This window comes from Argopecten irradians, chromosome 4 (assembly GCF_041381155.1).
Source record: "Argopecten irradians isolate NY chromosome 4, Ai_NY, whole genome shotgun sequence".
Classification (NCBI taxonomy): domain Eukaryota; kingdom Metazoa; phylum Mollusca; class Bivalvia; order Pectinida; family Pectinidae; genus Argopecten; species Argopecten irradians.
In genome coordinates this window covers 52,013,204-52,034,591 of record NC_091137.1, presented here as the reverse complement: position 1 = coordinate 52,034,591, position 21,388 = coordinate 52,013,204, and the positions used below count along the sequence as shown (strand labels likewise).

The window sequence follows — 21,388 nt, the reverse complement described above, 5'->3', positions numbered from 1 at the left end:
TGGCAGTATATACTTACACTGGCCACAGTGTCCTCACATGGCAGTATATACTTACACTGACCACAGTGTCCTCACATGGCAGTATATACTTACACTGGACACAGTGTCCTCACATGGCAGTATACTTACACTGGACACAGTGTCCTCACATGGCAGTATATACTTACACTGGACACAGTGTCCTCACATGGCAGTATATACTTACAATGAACACAGTGTCCTCACATGACATTATACTTACACTGGACAAAGTGTCCTCACATGGCAGTATATACTTACACTGGACACAGTGTCCTCACATGGCAGTATATACTTACACTGGACACAGTGTCCTCACATGGCAGTATATACTTACACTGGACACAGTGTCCTCACATGGCAGTATATACTTACACTAGCCACAGTGTTCTCACATGACATTATACTTTCATTGGACAGTGTTCTCACATGACATTAGACTTACACTGGACACAGTGTCCTCACATGGCCATATATACTTACAATGGACACAGTGTCCTCACATGGCAGTATATACTTACACTGGACACAGTGTCCTCACATGGCAGTATATACTTACACTGACCACAGTGTCCTCACATGGCAGTATACTTTCACTGGCCACAGTGTCCTCACATGGCAGTATATACTTACAATGGCCACAGTGTCCTCAAATGGCAGTATATACTTACACTGAACACAGTGTCCTCACATGACAGTATACTTACACTGGCCACAGTGTCCTCACATGACATTTTACTTACACTGGCCACAGTGTCCTCACATGGCAGTATACTTACACTGGACACAGTGTCCTCACATGGCAGTATATACTTACACTGGACACAGTGTCCTCACATGGCAGTATATACTTACACTGGACACAGTGTCCTCACATGACATTTTACTTACACTGGCCACAGTATCCTCACATGGCAGTATATACTTACACTGGACACAGTGTCCTCACATGGCTGGGACCGCGGTTGATGAGTGGTTAAGATGTCCCGACATATTACCACAAGCTCTCCACCTCTGGGATGCGGGTTCGAATCCCATGTGGGGCAGTTGCCAGTTACTGACCGCTGGCCGGTGGTTTTTCTCCGGGTACTCCGGCTTTCCTCCACCAACAAACCTGGCACGTCCTTACATGACCCTGGCTGTTAATAGGACGTAAAACTAAACAAACCTCACATGGCAGTATATACTTTCACTGGACAGTGTTCTCACATGGCAGTATATACATACACTGGCCACAGTGTCCTCACATGACATTTTACTTACACTGGCCACAGTGTCCTCACATGGCAGTATACTTACACTGGACACAGTGTCCTCACATGGCAGTATATACTTACACTGGCCACAGTGTCCTCACATGGCAGTATATACTTACACTGGACACAGTGTCCTCACATGACAGTATATACTTACACTGGCTTTTTATAGAATGATAAACCTTCCAATATCTTTTTCCCATTTCTTGTCAGTTCTCTGGACACCAATTCCTGGATAAATAAAAAGCATCACTAATACACTCATATGTTAAAGGTGCTAGTGGTAGTTTTTATCTCCTCTATAACAGGAGCAGACAAATTAGCATTTTTTTTCAGTTACAAGCTAAATAGGTCCCTATAACGGGCCTTCACCAAAGTTCTGATACCAATCAATGTATTGTATCCATCAGACTCTATATAAGTCAATCAGGACAATTTAATTATATAATATGAACATTGAATTTTGTATAGTGCCAAAAATGGCCTCAATGTGACAAAAGATATAAACCTTTGGTAAAACAAAAATAACTAAAATTATGTCAGTAGGATATGAAAAGCCTCAACAACAAATCTTGATATTAGATCATTATATGGAGAGTATTTTATTCCATAGCAACTGTGAATTCAGAAGATGTTTTTTTAAATTTTAGTCATTTTGACCCCTGTGGCTCCTGGGGGTCAACCAGGACCAATATAGATATGATTAACCCATTTCCTATAAACACTGAGCAAATAATGTTCATAAATGTGTTTTTCCTAGTACATGTAATCTATAGTAAACTTGACCCCCTCCCCCAGGAGAAATGTGAGACCCCAGGGTCAAATAATTCAGAAATTTTGTAAAGGACCTACCTTTCTATCTATGTATACAAATGTATTAGATTCTACCACATCTGTGAGTGGAGAAAAAGATTTTTTTCAATTTTAGTCAATTTTACCCCTTTTGGCAACTCCAACAGCCCCCCGGGTATTATGCCTTAGAAGGTTTGTGCAAATTTCATTAACTGCTTCAGCAGTTTTGGAGAAGAAGTTGAAAATGTGAATTGTTTATGGACATACGACGGACAACAACTGACAAAAGGTGATTAGAAAAGGTCACTTGAGACTTCATCTTAGGTGACATTAAAAGAGAAAGGATTAGAATCAACATCTTACTAGGACAAGAGATCCCAGAAAAACTTGGCACCCACCCGAGAATGACCTATGTCTGACAATCGAAAGAGGGATCTTTTCTCTGGTTTTTAAAATTTGACTACATACCACATATAACATTTGAGACAGATCGCTTCAGTACTTTCTGAGAAATTGCGGTAACAAACTTCAACTATCAAAATCCAAGATGGCTGCCTGTTGGCCATCTTGTTCATCAATTGGTCCCAAAATGTAATATGCACAACTAAGGCCTAGGCCCTAGGGGGACCTACAAATAAAATTTGAGACAGATCCCTTCTGTACTTTCTAAGAAATATTAGTAACAAACTTCAACTATCAAAATCCAAGATGGCGGCCTGTTGGCCATCTTGTTCATCAATTGGTCCCAAAATGCAATATATGCACAACTAGGGCCCTACGGATACCTGCAAATAAAATTTGAGACAGATCCGTTCGGTACTTTCTGAGAAATAGCGGTAACAAACTTCAATTATCAAAATCCAAGATGGCTGCATAGTGGCCATATTGTTTTTCTGATCAGTCTCAAAATCAGCATGATACTCCTAGGGACCAAGGAAACCATGCAAGTAAAATTTTAGAAATATCCGTGGAGTACTTCTCAAGGAATAGCAGTATAAAGCATTGTTTACGGATAGACCATGGACGGAAGGCGATTTGAATAGCCCACCATCTGATGATGGTGGGCTAAAAATAAGCCACTTCAGTTGCTGTTACCTTTGGGCGCAGAACTCCTGTTCCATTTATTAGTTGCCATAATGACCGATTGCTAAAGCTGCAATGAGACAAAAACAAATCTTAAATAATGAGAAATGAAAGAGGCTCATTGTCAAATTGTAGACAAATCTCAGCCAAATGAGCAAACAATCATGATTAAACTTCAACGTGCCGACATGTAGTTGTGTGTAACATCGTACACGTGTAAGAAAATGGCATCAGGTTGAAGCCATGCTTTCACACTTCCACATGTACACCAGGTCGTGTTTGGGAATTTGATCTGTATTGTTATTGATATGACGAAAGTTTGATAATATTTCCAAGATTAATGCAAATATTTATTGCATTAAAACACCGTAGAAAGTATTTTTTGTATCCACAGTAAAAAAAAAAGAAGCTTGCGGCTATACTGACTTCGTAACATAAAATCGCATCATTGCGGCCGAAATGTAAAGCATGGTTTCTCCAACTAATCGTGAACTATAGGTATGTTACGTTCACAAATAAACATATTTGAAACTGTAAATGCCTTACGTAGATGCTTTAGTTAGTGATTGTATTGAATTAGAATCTACGACTACAGAAACGATGTGCATCATTCAATTTCAATGGCGATTATATTTGATACTGATAACCGCTCAAAACAACCTGATTTCGCCTGAATCTGGAAATCGTCCTCCGTACCGCGATATATAGAAAACACGAGGCCCAGAGGGCCTGTATCGCTCACCTGGTTTGTTATGCCAAGTAATGATCTGAATACAGGTTCATTGTTTCTTTTCTGAAGGAATTTTAATATTAACCTCTAAATCCCCTATTGGGCCCTATTTATAGGATTTACCTCTATTTCCTCTATTGGGCCCCACCCGTCCTGCCCCCGTGGGGTCAGAGCTAAAATTTATAAAGTTCTGTTCCCCTTCCCCAAAGGATGTTTGTGGCCAAATTTGGTTACAATTCATGTAGAACTCTATGACTAGTAGCGATTCAAAGGAATTACCTCTATTTCCGCTATTAGGCCCCGCCCTTCCTGCCCCCGGGGGACCAGAGCCAAAATTTATAAAAGTTCTGTTCCCATTCCCCCAAGGATGTTTGTGGTTTAAATTTGGTTACATTCCATTCAAAACTCTATGACTAGTAGCAATTTAAAGGATTTACCTCTATTTCCTTTATTGGGTCCCGCCCCTCCTGCCCCCGGGGGACCAGAGCCAAAATTTATACAAGTTCTGTTCCCCTTCCCCAAAGGATGTCTGTGGCTAATTTTGGTTACAATCTATGCAGTACTCTAGGACAAGTAGCAATTTAAAGGATTTAGCTCTATTATCCTTATTGGGCCCCGCCCCACCAGCCCCCGGGGGGCCAGAGCCAAAATTTATACAAGTTCTGTTCCCCTTCCCCTAAAGATGTTTGTGTCCAAATTTGGTTACAATCCATGCAGAACTCTACGACAAGTAGCGATTTAAAGGATTTACCTCTATTATCCCTATTGGGCCCCGCCCCTCCTGTTCCCCGGGGGCAAGAGCCAAAATTTATACAAGTTCTGTTCCCATTCCCCCAAGGATGTTTGTGGCTAATTTTGGTTACAATCCATGTAGAACTCTATGACAAGTAGCGATTTAAAGGATTTACCTCTATTTCCCCTATTGGGCCCCGCCCCTCCTGCCCCCAGGGGACCAGAGCCAAAATTTATAAAGGTTCTGTTTCCCTTCACCCAAGGATGTTTGTGGCTAAATTTGGTTACAATCCATGTAGAACTCTATGACAAGTAGCGATTTAAAGGATTTACCTCTATTTCCCCTACTGGGCCCAGCCCCTCCTGCCCCCGGAGGGGGGTCTGAGCCAAAATTTATACAAGTTCTGTTTCCCTTCCCCCAAGGATGTTTGTGAACAAGTTCTGTTCCCATTCCCCCAAGGATGTTTGTGGCTAATTTTGGTTATATTCCATACAGAACTCTATGACTAGTAGCGATTTAAAGAATTTACCTCTATTATCCCTATTGGGCCCCGCCCCTCCTGCCCCCGGGGGGCAAGAGCCAAAATTTTTACAAGTTCTGTTCCCATTCCTACAAGGATGTTTGTGGCTAATTTTGGTTACAATTCATGTAGAACTCTATGACAAGTAGCGATTTAAAGGATTTACCTCTATTTCCCCTATTGGGCCCCGCCCCTCCTGCCCCCAGGGGGTCAGAGCCAAAATTTATACAAGTTCTGTTTCCCTTCCCCCAAGGATGTTTGTGGCCAAATTTGGTTACAATTCATGTAGAACTCTATGACCAGTAGCGATTTAAAGGATTAACCTCTATTTCCCCTATTGGGTCCCGCCCCTCCTGCCCCCGGGGGACCAGAGCCAAAATTTATACAAGTTCTGTTTCCCTTCCCCAAAGGATGTTTGTGGCCAAATTTAGTTACAATCCATGCAGAACTCTATGACTAGTAGCGATTTAAAGGAAATGTTGACGGACAGACGGACGACAGACGGACGGACGACGGACGACGGACGACGGACGACGGACGCCAGGTGAGCTAAAAATACAGTGAACCGAACATTGTAGTTTATACCATGATATATCGGTTTATCGTTGCAGCACTATAATTTAGGGCTAAAAACCACTCAACTATTAAATAGCATTACAAAATTTACCTCCAAATATAAGCATTGTATTTGTTGGCTAAATACTGACTAGCAGAGTGTTTCTCATCATCATTGCAATGAGAAAGAATAAACAGCAACCACACTAACCAAAAATATCCGGGTATATGACATCATCACTTTCTGTGCAAATGACGTCACCCAGAAATCAAAGTGTGTGATTATTGATAAGCGTGAAAATAGATCGCAGTACGATACTCAAATTGTCATCATAACTGTATACCGTATATTACATTTGTAAAATTCTCATAACCCCATTTAAGGAATACATATGTCCACCAAATCAGCATGAGTGGTCAATTCCCTGAATAGCAGTCGATATACAGGTAAAAATCAAGCACTTCGGAGGGCAGTGTAATGATATTGACTGAAATCTTACTGACATGGTACTTATATATATATATATATATATATACAGCTATCGTAATGTAGTTACCTCCCTTGTCAATGTGTAATATCCGGTCCCCGTGATTATGTAATTGTAAACTCTACATTCCATGTGACTGATCTCTTTGAAAATAAATGTTCAACGTGGAACATGCATGTTTGTCGTTCCTCGGCCTAGTGGTCAGAAAGACTATAAAAGTAAACATTATGACATATCTCGGTACTGTAGCGGTCAATTTTGATGCAGTTTCCAACATTCTTCCCATGGAGATCAAACAGAATAACATATGAAAATACAATTTTCCGTTCCGTGTACACTTTAAGGTGTAATATCAATACAGTAAACCTCCGGTTTATTCGAACCACCAGATAGTTCGAAAACACAATTTTTTCCTGAAAAACGGTAATGTTTTAGCTAGTGATAGTTCGAACACTGACTTTTTATAATCAATCCTATTTCAGATAGTTCGAACACGTCAAATTATGAACATAAAAGTAAAATTTTTGTCGGTAAATCGGCGCAATGGGGTCCCCAAAAATGGTGGTATATTTTGCATATTGCAAAAGTTTTGATGTTTGGAATAAAGATTGTATAAATGATCATTATAATGACCATTAGACAGATAAGTAATGAACATTTTAAGTCATAAATAAAAATTCTTTATGCCGATATATCGTACACAAAGCAGCAAGGCCAAATGTTTAATCTTAGGCCCCGACAATGTATATTAAAATTCGCTGTACCTGCAATACACGTGGAAGAAATCGCCAATGTTTGTTAAGTCCAATCTAGATACAGATATCAGTTTATGTCGACATTAAAATATGCATTCTATCTTAGTGATGCTTCTGTTGCTAGCACTGTAACCAACCATATCTATCTTAGTGATGCTTCTGTTGCTAGCACTGTAACCAACCATGTCTATCTTAGTGATGCTTCTGTTGCTAGCAGTGTAACCAACCATATCTATCTTAGTGATGCTTCTGTTGCTAACTGTGTAACCAACCATATCTCTGTTTTAGTGATGCTTCTGTTCTAGTTACAGTGATGCTGTGCAGCAGTGTAACCAACCGTATCTATCTTAGTGATGCTTCTGTTGCTAGCATGTAACCAACCATATCTCTGTTTTAGTGATGCTTCTGTTGCTAGCAGTGTAACCAGCCGTATCTATCTTAGTGATGCTTCTGTTGCTAGCTGTGTAACCAACCATATCTCTGTTTTAGTGATGCTTCTGTTGCTAACTGTGTAACCAACCATATCTATGTTTTAGTGATGCTTCTGTTGCTAGCAGTGTAACCAACCGTATCTATCTTAGTGATGCTTCTGTTGCTAGCTGTGTAACCAACCATATCTCTGTTTTAGTGATGCTTCTGTTGCTAGCAGTGTAACCAGCCATATCTATCTTAGTGATGCTTCTGTTGCTAGCAGTGTAACCAACCATATCTATCTTAGTGATGCTTCTGTTGCTAGCAGTGTAACCAACCATATCTCTGTTTTAGTGATGCTTCTGTTGCTAGCAGTGTAACCAGCCGTATCTATCTTAGTGATGCTTCTGTTGCTAGCAGTGTAACCAACCGTATCTATCTTAGTGATGCTTCTGTTGCTAGCAGTGTAACCAACCGTATCTATCTTAGTGATGCTTCTGTTGCTAAATGTGTAACCAACCATATCTATCTTAGTGATGCTTTTGTTGCTAGCTGTGTAACCAACCATATCTATCTTAGTGATGCTTCTGTTGCTAGCAGTGTAACCAACCATATCTATCTTAGTGATGCTTCTGTTGCTAACTGTGTAACCAACCATATCTATCATATTGATGCTTCTGATGCTAGCTGTGTAACCAACCGTATCTATCTTAGTGATGCTTCTGTTGCTAGCAGTGTAACCAACCGTATCTGTCTTAGTGATGTTTCTGTTGCTAGCAGTGTAACCAACCATATCTATCATATTGATGCTTCTGTTGCTAGCTGTGTAACCAACCGTATCTATCTTAGTGATGCTTCTGTTGCTAGCAGTATAACCATCGTAGTGATGCTAAAGGGCAAGTGAGCTTATGCCGTGATGCAGAGTCCGTCTTCCATCCATCTTCCTTACATTGGGCCACCCACTAACCAGCATCAACCTTTCCCTTCTCCAAAAGTAGGAGACCTAGAGTCCTGATATTCAGCCTGTGACATGGTGGAATAAAGGGCTGCCTATTTTGTTCAAATGAATGACTTTGAATTTCATTCAAGGTCACAGGGTCAAATAGGCAAAAATCTTATAACGATTTAATGTCATTAACCATGAGGCCTAGAGACCTGGTATTTGGCCTATGACATGCTGGGATGAAGGGCTACTAAATCTGTTCAAATGAATGACCCTGACCTTTATTCAAGGTCACATGGGTCAAATAGCCTAATATCTCCAAATAATTTCTTTTCAATAAGATCTTTTGACATGCTGGGATGAAGGGTTACCCAATTTGTTCATATGAATGACCTTCATTCAAGGTCACAGGAGTCAAATAGGCTAAAATCTTTTAACAACTTATTGTCATTAACCAAAAGGCCTATTGACCTGATATTACCTGGGCCATACATACTTTCTTATTGACTCTCTTATGCACCATGATTACCAGATAGCAGGTGAATGATTCAGGCCCATTGGGCCTTTGTTTTTTTGTGTCTTGACCATTTCAGGATACATAGTATATTATAATAACTCACCGATAAATCACAGTTCTTGATTGGTCGAGACATATGATGTCAACAATATAAGACTCTTTCTATGTGGATATGAAGGTTAGGGATATTCTACCCGAGGGTCACAAAATGTTGCAATACCTGAGTCTTGCTGATTTAAAAGTCAGCTATCAGCTTACAGTTCCACAGTTCTAGTTATTATTTTACTTTTATTACCTCTATTGAAATCTCTTAATAATGAATCAAGTAAAATTAATTGCCCTAATTGCTTATATTCCTAGAGCCATTAGTGAAGACAAAACTGCCATTATATGAAAAAACTTCCATATTTTATCTAAATACTGTGTATCAAGTATCTGTCATATGAGGCTCTAGATTATAATTTAGATAATACTATACATGCCATATCTCCCGGCATCAAACAAAATCTCCTTTATTTTAAAGTCTTTTATTCTCTTTCGGGAGAAGAGTCTTAATTCCTGTAATCCTTAAATTCTGTTGTTTGTTTCTTTCTCTGCCATATTTGTTTGCATGCTAGGTAAATTTTAGCATAAGAGTTGGCGATATTTGCCTAAATTAAGCAACCACGTTATCCAAATCATATCACGTGACCAGTCTGTCAAAATGGAGGTCGTAAACAACTCACTCGAAGCGCAGTTGGAGAGGCGCTTTGGGCGTGATCAGTTGTAATCATGCCAAAACGTCGTCATTCATCCGAGCCTTCTGAAATGTCAAAATGCTTAGTTAAATTTAAGCCTACACCCTAACCAGATCTAAAGTGATGTTCACTATAATGTAATGCATTTCTCATCACTTTACCCCGTGGGTCAAAACAATGATTCATTATATAATTATCCTACTATTGCTCATAAGTTCAGCTGTAAACGTACAAATAGACTACTAAAATTTTGAACAATGCAATCACACCAGAACTGGGTAGGGGTGTGACTATTTTGTGCCAAACAGAGGATTTTTTTATTTTGTTTGAAGGCTAGGGTTTACGAGAGTAATGAAACACTAGAGATAACAAGTGCAAGATTGTTCTAGCCAGAAGATTTGATGCCAAACATAGTCAGATATGCAATAAATTCCTCACTGCAATTTCAGCAAGGCTCCCTTACCACCCCCAGAAAAATATGGCATGTATGCCTTGTGTATAGAAATATACTGTGGCTGTACAAGTCATCGGTCAGAATTGTTCTTGTAGAGCTTTTCAATGATTGCTCTATGATCTTCTGGTCTAGCAAGAGCCATACCTAAAAGATTGAAAACCAATGGAACTCCCATCTAGTTTTCTGCTATGACAATCAGGCTTCTCGTTAAAAGCCGTTGCCGGCAAAAACAGCCGTCTATTTCTTTGTTTACAACCGGCTATTTTTGTCAAAAATAAGTATTGGCCACCACAAGGGCCTGTTGCCCCCAACCATCTATTATTAATTTTCAACCACCTATTAAAAAACTTAGTGAGAACCCTGACAATTATTAAAAGGAAGTTGCAGTCTATTTCTGTACTTAACTTCATTGACAATGAGAAAATACTTTTATTTGATTGGTTTTGAATTGTATTAAATAAGCTTTGTCTTTGTCTATAGATATATACTTTACTTCATTGGTTATTACGGTAAACCTCCGGTTAATTCAAAGCCGCGGATAGGTCGAACACTCAATTTGTTTCAGGAAAAACAGTCTTTTTTTTGCTAGTGATAGTTCAAACACTGACTTTTTATAATGAATCCTATATCAGATAGTTTGAACACGGCGTAAAAGTAAGATTTTTTATCAGCAAATCGGCGCAATAGGGTCCCCAAAAATGACATGTATTTTGCATTTTGCAACAAAAATGTTTGGAATAAAGATTGTATAAATGATCATTATAATGACCATACGACAGAGAAGGAATTAACATGAACATTTTAAGTTGCAGATCAAATTATATATGCCGATATATATCGTGCACAAAACAGCAAGGCATTTAATTTAGGCCCCAACAATGTATATTTGAACTATAACTGTAGCTGAAGAAAACACATGGATCAAATCGCCAATGTTTGTAAGTCCAATCTAGATACAGATAATTATAACAGTAAGGTGGATATTAGGTCTATCTTTAGTCAGCCGATCAAGGTGTTAAATAATTACCTGTAAACATGTGCCTCAGGCTGGCTTGGACAGGCCAGTTACGAGGTGTCACAGCGAGCATCAAAAGCCAGCTGCTAGGTCACAGTAAATGGGCGTGATTACATATCAGCTCCAGCCAAAACAATCCACGTGTAGGGTAATTTAAGAATAGATACGTAGCTTTTCATCAGGTTAAAACTTGTTACGTAATTTTAGAAGCAGACAATATTAACTAACCGAAGGTTTACTAAAAAAGTAAATAAATAAATTTATGTTTTTTTATGAAATATTACGAGGTCTAACTAGATTTTCTGTGGTTTAAATAAAGTTTCTATCTCAGTTAACGGACGTCAATGTAAATTCTAGGCCGCGATCGTGAACGGTGCTGTGTGGGGCCTTGTCCACGTGCACATATGCATGCGGCTTCTGCTACGCAATTAATTATAAATTCACAAATTAAATTATATGCAGAATGTTTACGAGAAAATGATTGAATATATTATCTTCAGGAAACTAAATACTTTTCCTATAGATTTTCTGCCTTACATTGCTTATGCCAGGTACATCGGTACTCAAAACTGATTTTTTTCCGATTTCAACTCGGATAGTTCGAACTCACGATTTTTTCCTGAAGCTTAATTTCGGATAATTCAAACTGGTCCATCAATATTCATTTAATTTTGTTCGAACTAACCAAAGGTTTACCGTAACCAACAAGAGCTTTTTAAAAACAGCAAAGCTCACCTCTAGTAATTTACCAGTATTATAAAATATAGCAATATCATTATAGAGAGCGCAGGGAACTCTTGTGATAGAGGTGTCTCCGTAACGTTATTCTATGTAAATCATCCAATATATGTAGAGTTGGAAAACTTTCTCAAAAACCGGAAACAGGAAGTCAACACAAGATCCAGCATCGCGCAAGACAGTATCCAAAGTCACACTCTCGCGTGATTACAAAATCACACTCTCGCGTGATTACAAACAAGTAACGCTGTAAAAATTCAAAATGAAAACATAAGTGAAAGAAAAACCTTCCAATTTATTCTTACCTGAATCTAACAATTACATTTTGTCCTGAATCTTAACTGAAAAGCCGTTTTATGTGAGCAGTTGCTTCGAAATTTTCCGCCTGGCAACGGAGAATGACGTTGAGATATAATTTGTAGCCGCAGTCACATATTTTTGCAGAAAGTGAAAGTAGAAATATCCTATGTTCAATATTGTTTTTTTTGTTATAAACTCAATGCCAGTAATTCGGCAAAGCTATGATTCTAATAATTAATCATTCTATAAATGGTTTCTAGCAGTACAGTTATTCAGCGCACCCAATAAGCTATAAAAACAAAACACATGTCAATATCGATAAGACTGATGGGTCAGGGGAGATTACTCTTTCGCCGTTGGAAATCCTTTATTTAGATCTACCTGGCATATTTATATTTAGTTACACATTTAAAAAAAAAAAACGATTTCGAAAGAATGGATTAACTGCTGCGCTCTCAGATAGGCTTTGCCTAAAATTATATAACTGAACTTTTCAGCCCATTGGGCCGCTATAGATTCTCAAAATCCAGCATTTGGCTCCTTCAAATGATTGTTCATACCCATCACAACAATTTTAATTCAAAATCATTGTAGCAATAATGTTAGTTGTGACAAATGTAAGCATTACTGCAACACTTGCACCAAAACCTTAACCTGGCTATTTCGGCCCATTAAGCCTCTTGGATTTCTCAAAATCCAGCATTTGGCTCCTTTAAATGATTGTCTACACATGGCAACAATTAAAAAATACTATAATCCAAAATGATTGTAGAAATCAACATCAGTTGTGACAGATCACAGTACTCAGTAGGCCTATTACTCGACACTTGCATCAAAATCTTGGATTTTCAGCGCCAAAGTGATTCCATAAGCCCCCTCTCTTCGAGAGGCGAGCTAAAAACAAATATTAAGCAATAGATTCAGTCTAAAAGGTAACTAAAAACAAAAAAAACTCTGAAAAGTACCTGTCTGGTTTTACAGTGGGTTGGTTTAAAACTCCAGTGCCCGCCATGCTTTCATTTCTTACCGGAACTCTGTCGAACGTAGTACAAAATTATCCAAATTCGGGATTAAGAAATCCGGAATATGTAAAATACATTTATAAGATATGATAAAACTGGCCGTTATGTGTTAGAGGTTGGCAAGGGCAGACCTAGAACATAAAGATATTATAATAGATGTCTTGGTAATAACAAGGATTTAAGTGATAGGATTCGTCGAGATTTAAAATTCAAGAAATTTTATTTAAGTCGCTTAAATACAACATTAGCACTGTGACTGTGGTGTCTGGTAGCTACACGTAGTCTAGAATCTAGATTATATTTGGCCTTACAAAAAGACCTACTGGACAAAATCAGCATGAGTGTTGGGCATTAATTCTAAGAATTAAGCTATCTACTGTACTTATAATCAGAGATTTAAATGTATGTTATAATGTAGACTCTAAAGTCTATTAAATGTATATAATTATCTAGAGAAAGCCAACAAAAAATTAATTAACGAATTAAATAAATAAACGAATAAGTCATATTTTCAAACTTATTGTAAACAATATTTTCAGTTTTAAAATTTAATTGTATATTAATAACTAAAACAAATCCTATAAATATTTTTTTAAAGCAGGCTATAGCTCTATTAATTAAAACTATTGACATGTTTCTTTAAGAAATTACATTTAGATGTCCAAACTATAACTGTACACAAAATCGTTTGATGGGTTACTAGCTAGATTATAGGTTGTACCAAGGACGTATATGAGAAGGATAAGTCACAGTGGGTTTTGGGGGAGTACAACGTAGGAGCTTTTGTGTTTGTGCACTGACCGTGACGTTGGGCGACGACCGTTTTCCTTTGATATCTGCCGGCGCAGCCTTTGATGTAGCTTGCGGGTGCGAGGGTTACCGTCTTACTTTCTAAAGCGGGGCCGTCATTTCATGAGCTGTCGTACTTTTTAACGAAAATTTAAGACATATCTTCTAAATCTTCCGTCCTTAAAGCAAGTGATAAACGTTGTAAAATTTAATAAACTTTACATTGGTGTTTCGTTTGACTTGATAAGACAAGTATTTGTTGAGAAAAACGGTTTTTATTCCCGGTTCATAGGCGTCTCGTGTGGTGTTTAGTAGTGTAAAGAGACAGTCACGAATCCTTCTCTCTTATAAATCCTTGGTTGTACCAGTTAAGTGTATATTAATCTAAATCTGAAAACTAATGTAACAGGAGCGAGACGGGCCCAGTTTGAAAGGATGTCAAACTTCGCCCGGCGCGCCCCTTAGTGCAACCCAGGTTCGTTGGGTATTATTTAATATGCTTGTCTGTTGGTAGGAGGAAGAACAAACTACAGGGTTTAGACGATAATGAACAGTTTATTATGACTATAACAGTAACTATTTACAACATACATCACACATACATCCACACACATATTATAACCAGCCCCCTTTCCCGTACCTAATTATCTATTACAGTTTTATTCCCATCTAATTGCTAAATATAAAATAGTCACCTATAGCCTAGTAGCGGAGCTGGCAGCACGCAGGAACTTAATCCATGGCCGTTTTCGTTTATTCGGAACAACCGGTTCGACCGTTGGTTAAAGTAATTATTTCAAGTATAAGTCCTGACGGACCTGCAGTTTTTGATACAGGCCTGTGAGGGCTTTGCCAAGGCTCGTCTGAAAACAATGTAAAATCACCAGGTCCGTCTTTAATTAATAAACGAACAACTAGGTCCAACCAGCCAAACCGTTTAATCGAAAACGGCCCATCAGACTGCCCAGTCTACTAGAACTACCCCGAATTTATCCCCCATACCCGAGTCTAGGCAGCCAATCACAACAGAGAAAACACAGACACACATGTAGGACATCTCACGAGAAATGAATGCACGACACAAACACTACCACAGTATAGAGAAATACAAAGTTCACAGCACAGATACACAATACACCTACGGACAAAACAGCTTGACTGGTTAGCTTGCCTAGACAGTAAACATATAAATTAATGTCCCCCGCTACACAAAAATAAGTAAGAAATTATAAGAAAATTATGAAATTGAATGATCTAGTATAGTATTTCTATTAAATATTTACATTTATAACGCTGAGAAATAGCACAAAAATGTATAGCTTAAGACTAAGACAATAAAGTCTACAAATACAAGTCAAGTTAATAATTTAACGTTCTATTCAAATATCATGGCAAGTATGATTTTTTTTCTGAAGTATGCCTCTGTTTTATACACCATTCTGCAGCATCTTGACAATAACAGTTACTGATTTGCTGATCACCTACCAGGTTGATTTACCTGAGATTTACCTGTGATCTTGCACTGAAAACAATTCTGAGATAGACTATGACTCCCTATCAACACACCTTAATCCATATGAAAACACCTCACCCTACCCAAAGTTGGTGTTCGGGGAAGACCCCAAACAAATCACGTGCTTATGTACCTCATTCATGCCATTGGCCGAAATGATCATCTGATTATTTGTTTACTTCCAAATATAATATTTAGAATTCAAAGTGTTCTTGATATTGCAAACACATCATTTTTACGGTGGCTGATTTATGCCATTTCGTCTTTTCGCGGCGAAAAGACGAAAATTAAATATCTTAATTCTCGTCTTTTCGCCCCGAAAAGACGAAAATTAACAAACCTTAAATTTCGTCTTTTCGCCCCGGAAAGACGAAAATTAACAAACCTTAATTTTCGTCTTTTCGCCTTTTCGCTACGAAAAATTACAAATTACAGATATACTTTGTCATCTTTCATATACGACGGAGATTATAATGTAATTTCTAATGTACAATAATGATGAAGACCATGTCATGTATGTAGTCAAAATGCCTTTTCAAATAATACACAGTACATTGTTCCTACTGATTGACTGTTAAAATTAACTGTATTTGAGCAATTTCTTGGTACAAGTCCTTCCTATAAACTCAAAGTCTTCATGAGTTGTCTTTCATAAATTGTTTTGTTAACAAGTTGATCCGTGGTTCAAACGCTTTCAAACACTACCCGCCGACAACTTTTTTTCAAGTTGTGTAGGGGAGGCAACTCCTGTAAGCGCTCTGTTTAGCATCTTAAGTTCATTATGGTCCTAACATATACACGGCAATGTTTTGATAAGCGTAATTGCAAAATAGGGCGATTAGAACACAAAAAATAAGATATTTATGAATTTTAAAAAAATGCATTAAAGGGCCACTACCTTTCCGAAACGGCTTTTAATTTTTAAAATGGGAATGAAAAACGAGATCGATAATTTTGTAGAGTCGCAAAAGTTATTAACTTGCCGATAATACTACACGTATCATCACCTTCTAAACAATTTGATTAAAATAAATAAAATGTTAATTTTCATAACGCGGGTCGTTTTATGTTTCCCGCCGTCGTCCTAAATGCCGCGCGGTAGTTGACTATCTCTGCGCCAGACGGCAAAACGGCGAAATGACTCTCCACTGTTATCATATATTACGCAGGAAATCTTGCATATGTTTGGTGTTGTTACCTCATCTTAGGCCATCGGTATATATTTTCTGATGTTATTTATGTTTTTTAAGAAACCTTTATGTTTTGCTTCGGAAAGGTATTGGGCCTTTAATCACGCTAAAAGATTTGCGGAATGATGAATCTGTTAGTGGCACGTGGCATATGACACGTGTGAGAAATCTACGTAACTGCTGTAAACATACATGTTGACTTCTGTTTTAAAACTTCTAATCTTAGTTATTAATGAAGATACTTGTAATACTATCAATTTAATAAATCGATTGTTATCATAAACTACTTTGATGCTTCCATATTGAACAATTAAGTCAATATTAAGATAAAAAGATATCAAAATAACTTCTACATCGGACCGGAAGACGAAAAGACGAAAATTAAGGTTTGTTAATTTTCGTCTTTTCGGGGCGAAAAGACGAAAAGATGAGATTTTTGAAGGCGAAAAGACGAGAATCAAAGTCGCTAAATATCGTGTATCACTTTCGTCTTTTCGTGTTTGACTTTTCGTCTTTTCGCCGCGAACAGACGAAATCTAAATTGGTTAAATTTCGTCTTTTCGGGGCGAAAAGACGAAAAGATGAAATTTAAGGTTTCTTAATTCTCGTCTTTTCGGGGCGAAAAGACGAAAAGACGAAATGGCACAAATCAGCCACCGTACATTTTGACTTGCACATATGTACTCTTTTACTATAAATAATGATCTTAAATGAGTTATAAAATTTCCATTTCCAGTTTTTATCTATAACCATATAATGCTAATTGACCAACTTGATCGGTCTAACCGTCTAATCTAGGATCAGCGAAAATCGGCTACTCCCGGCTAAATTCGTAGAACCCCATATTTACATTTACCTACTTTTGGTTTCAAAATAGATAAATATAACACAAAGAAAATAATATCTCCGTCAATAGGCAAACTTTCATATATTAAATAACAGGTCAGAGAAATAACTATATTTGGAGATATACACACAATCACGTGATCATTATAGTGTTACCCGTATGATACACTGATCAATACTATATTCTATATTTCGGCCAATTGCATGAATGAGGTATAAGCACGTGACTTGTTTTACTACGTTTTTCACTACAAAAATAGATGCATAGACGACTTTGGAGGTAAAACCACGTCCCGGGAGGGTTATCATCCCAAAGATTGAACCAATATTATATTTTGTACATGGCAAGACCGTAATAAAAATCCGCTATGCCTTTATATAGGTGTACATGTAGCGGGGGATGTATATGTATATTAGTAGAGCAGCATATGGCCAAAAAATGGGAAAATCGTGCATTTTTATGATACAGGCATGAAACTTGGCATGCAAGTGGTTATGACTGTTTAAAAGAGAATAAGGGTGGAAGTCATCCCAAAAAGTGTTTACTTCCGGTATTTTTTCAAGATGACCACCATTTTCGTGGTGCAACTAAGAAAATTAATGAAATAACAAGCTGCACCTTTTGTTGATAAAAGCATGAAAGTTGGCATGTGAGTAGCTAAGACAACCAAAAATTGGAATTAAACAGGAAGCAATTGAAAAGGGTATCTACTTCCGGTATTTTTCAAGATGGCCGCCATTTTTGTAGGCGAAACTTGGAGAAGTAACGAAATAACACGCTGCACGTTTTGATAAAAAAAAATTAGCATGTGACTAGCCGAGACCATCAAAATAACATTTAAATCGTGAGCCACTGAAAAAAATACCTATTTCCGGTAATATTCAAGATAGCGTTCATTTACGTAGGCAGAACTAGCTAGCATTTTCGTAAGCAACACCCGGAAAAGTTAGGAAATAACAGATTGCAACTTTTGATAAAAGCATAAAAATTGGCACGTGAGTAGCCAAGACAATCAAAATAAGATAAAAACCGGGAGCCATTGAAAAAAATACCTACTTCCAGTATTATTCGAGATAGCGTATGTTTCCGAAGGCAAAACTAGTAGCTGGCATTTTTGTAGACAATACACGGAGAAGTTATAAAATAGCAGACTGCAATTTTTGATAAAAGCATAAAAATTGGCATGTGAGTATCCAAGCAAAATAGCAAACTGCAATATTGATAAAAGCATAAAAATTGGCATATGAGTAGCCAAACACAATCAAAATAAGATTTGAACCTAGAGCCATTGAAAAAAGTATCTACTTCCGTTTTTTTTTTTTTTTTTTTTTTTTTTTCAATATGGCCGCCATCATGGTCAGTAAAGGTGGAATGCAAGTAAAACCACATGTAAATATTTTGTTTATGGGGATATTGTTTTGAAAAACGATGAATACATGGGAATTTGAAGCATATTGTGCACATATATGACAAACATATATGCAGTATATTGTGCGTGTACTTCCGATTAAATTGTTAACAGATATCATTTAAAAGTCATATTCAGGGAAGTACATTGGAACATTTTTGATTCGCAATTCGTCACAAAGCTACATGTAAAAATGATATTGATAGAAGTAAGAAAATCAAGAAAAACAACAATCTGTCTTTAATTTTACAAAACAACAACGCACTTCCGGTTTTGCAATATGAATGATTTAATAACAAACTGTATTTACACTATGAACAACAATAAAGCAAAACTTAGTGGCTAACTGACTTAACAAGGTAGGACTATACATAATTAAAGTATTATGAAACCAAGCACATTGCTTTACCAAAAATGATTCAGCTACTAAAAGCACTTCTGGTTATATTAACTATTGCCATTTTCATTGTTTGATTGGGTAAGTGTTCTGTGTTTGCACGTTACATAATTTTCTTTCATCTAGGGCAATACAGTCATGTCACCTGAGGCTGTATTGCATGGCTACCCATGCAATAAAGCCTCGTGACGTCACGGCGTCAACAAAATTTCTATTTCCTCGGTAAAATTTTAACATTTTTTTTCACAAACTTGACTGGTTTTACTATAAAAGATGCAAACAACGGGATTTTTGTTGAAAATATCACGTAATTTTTCATGTATGAAAACTCGACTTCCAGTCATGTCCAATAATGTGTTATCGGATAATATCCCGGTATTAGTTTCTACTTTGTAAACCGGAAATTGTATAAATGCGCACACGTTGTTTACGCATCACTTGAATAAAGTCAGCAATGTTGTAAAGTTCAAACACTGTTGTCTACCGATGATTTCTACTTGTAAGAAGAATAACAAGTTAATTTCATGCGTGAACTAAAGCATGAAACATGGTGTCAGAAGTGTCAGTAAGTCTGAAACGAACACGAACGTTTTGAAAGGAAAAAAATCGTCGTAAATAGATAATTTTTACTACGAGCTGTTGCAGTTGTTCGACAACGTGGTCAGGTAAAATAACAGTGTCGGCCAGAGAATAGCCAAACTGAAGTCCAAATAGTCACAAAGACATTAAAACAACATAAGAATGGCTCTTGAAAGGATTCCCCCACCAAATAAAATAAACTTTTCGTCCAAAACAATCGCAGATGATTGGACAAAGTGGAAAGAGGAGTTTGAGTTGTTTTCTGACCTTGCCCTAAAAGAAACGGAAGAGACTGAAAAATCAAAATGTTCAAATAACTCATCGGTTCCGATGGGAGGGAGATCTATAACAACATGAAATGGGATAAAGAGGAAAAGGATAGAACTATGAATGATGCCCTAACAAAGTTTGAAAGTTTCTGTAAACCAAAGAAAAACGAGACAGTAGAAAGATTCAAGTTTAATATGCGGATTCAGCAGGGTAATGAAACGATGGACAAATTCATAACAGACATAAAGACTCTGTCTAAATCATGTAATTTTGGGGAGTTAACCGATTCGCTCGTCCGAGACAAAATTGTGTGTGGTATAAACGATCCACAGTTACGCGAACGACTTCTTCGAATAAGCGATTTGACACTAGACAAAGCCGAAGAGTTAAGTAGGACAAGTGAACTGACAAAGCGAAGCGTAAATACCCTAGATAATGCCGGCGCAGCTGCGACCGTACACAACATTAAAGTGAAACCGAAACCAAAGTTCACCGGTACTGATAATACTAGTCAGGGAAAACTTCCATGTAAATTTTGTGGATATGAACATGAACATAAGAGAGAGAAATGTCCAGCATTTGAAGAAACATGCAGAAAGTGTAACGAAGAAAATCACTTTGAATCAAAAAGTGATGAACTCCGAAAACAAAAGTCCAAAAAGAAAAAGTACCTGCAGAAAAAGGGTAAACAAAAGGTGAAATATGTTGAGGAATATGGTGATGATTTCCAGCTCAACGCTGTCACAGAACACAACGTGTACACGGTAAATGTGTCCAAAGACATACGAGCAGCAATAGACATTGGTGAAAACCGCACATTATTCCAATTAGACACAGGTGCTACTTGTAATGTAATCTTGCGAGAACTTGTTCCAAAAGATGTTCAACTTAAACCGACGTCGAGTGTGCTCAAAATGTACAATAAAACAACAATCACGCCATTAGGAAAATGTGAAATCAAAATCACTAATCCGAAAAATGACAAGAAAAACAAGTCAGACTTTGTTGTACTTGACAAATGTGTAATACCACTACTCGGAAATAAGTTACTATAGGAAATGGAGCTCGTGAAAGTTCAATACGAAAACATCCTGTCGATCACAGACACTCCGAAACCGTCTCTCTCGTATGCCGATGTGTTCGAAGGACTAGGGAAATTCGAAGGAAAATTCCATTTAGTTGTTGATCCGACAGTAACACCTAAGGTACACCCTCCTCGAAAATCACCACTCGCATTAAGAGACCGTCTGAAAACAGAATTCGACCGTCTAGAATCTCTAGGGGTACTCACACCAGTAACAGAGCCGACACCCTGGGTGTCAAGTATG

At 37.6% G+C, this 21,388-nt stretch overlaps 1 protein-coding gene and 1 long non-coding RNA gene across 2 annotated transcripts; one reads left to right on the top strand and one right to left on the bottom strand.

The window, feature by feature from the left end:
- Positions 1 to 1,362: 1,362 nt before the first annotated feature.
- Positions 1,363 to 13,083, bottom strand: LOC138322548 (uncharacterized). The gene is made up of 3 exons (XR_011208423.1): positions 13,011 to 13,083; positions 3,162 to 3,219; positions 1,363 to 1,505 (listed from the first exon to the last, which is right to left on the bottom strand). It is a non-coding gene; the product is annotated as an uncharacterized lncRNA (long non-coding RNA).
- Positions 13,084 to 20,143: 7,060 nt separating this feature from the next.
- LOC138322358 (uncharacterized) lies at positions 20,144 to 21,115 on the top strand. Its single transcript, XM_069266398.1, has one exon. It carries the CDS (start codon positions 20,144 to 20,146, stop codon positions 21,113 to 21,115), a length of 972 nt encoding a protein of 323 aa, XP_069122499.1.
- The last annotated feature ends 273 nt before the right edge of the window (positions 21,116 to 21,388 follow it).

Coding starts and splice junctions, on each gene's coding strand:
- LOC138322358 (XM_069266398.1), top strand. CDS start 20,144: ATGAAATGGGATAAAGAGGAAAAGGATAGAACTATGAATGATGCCCTA.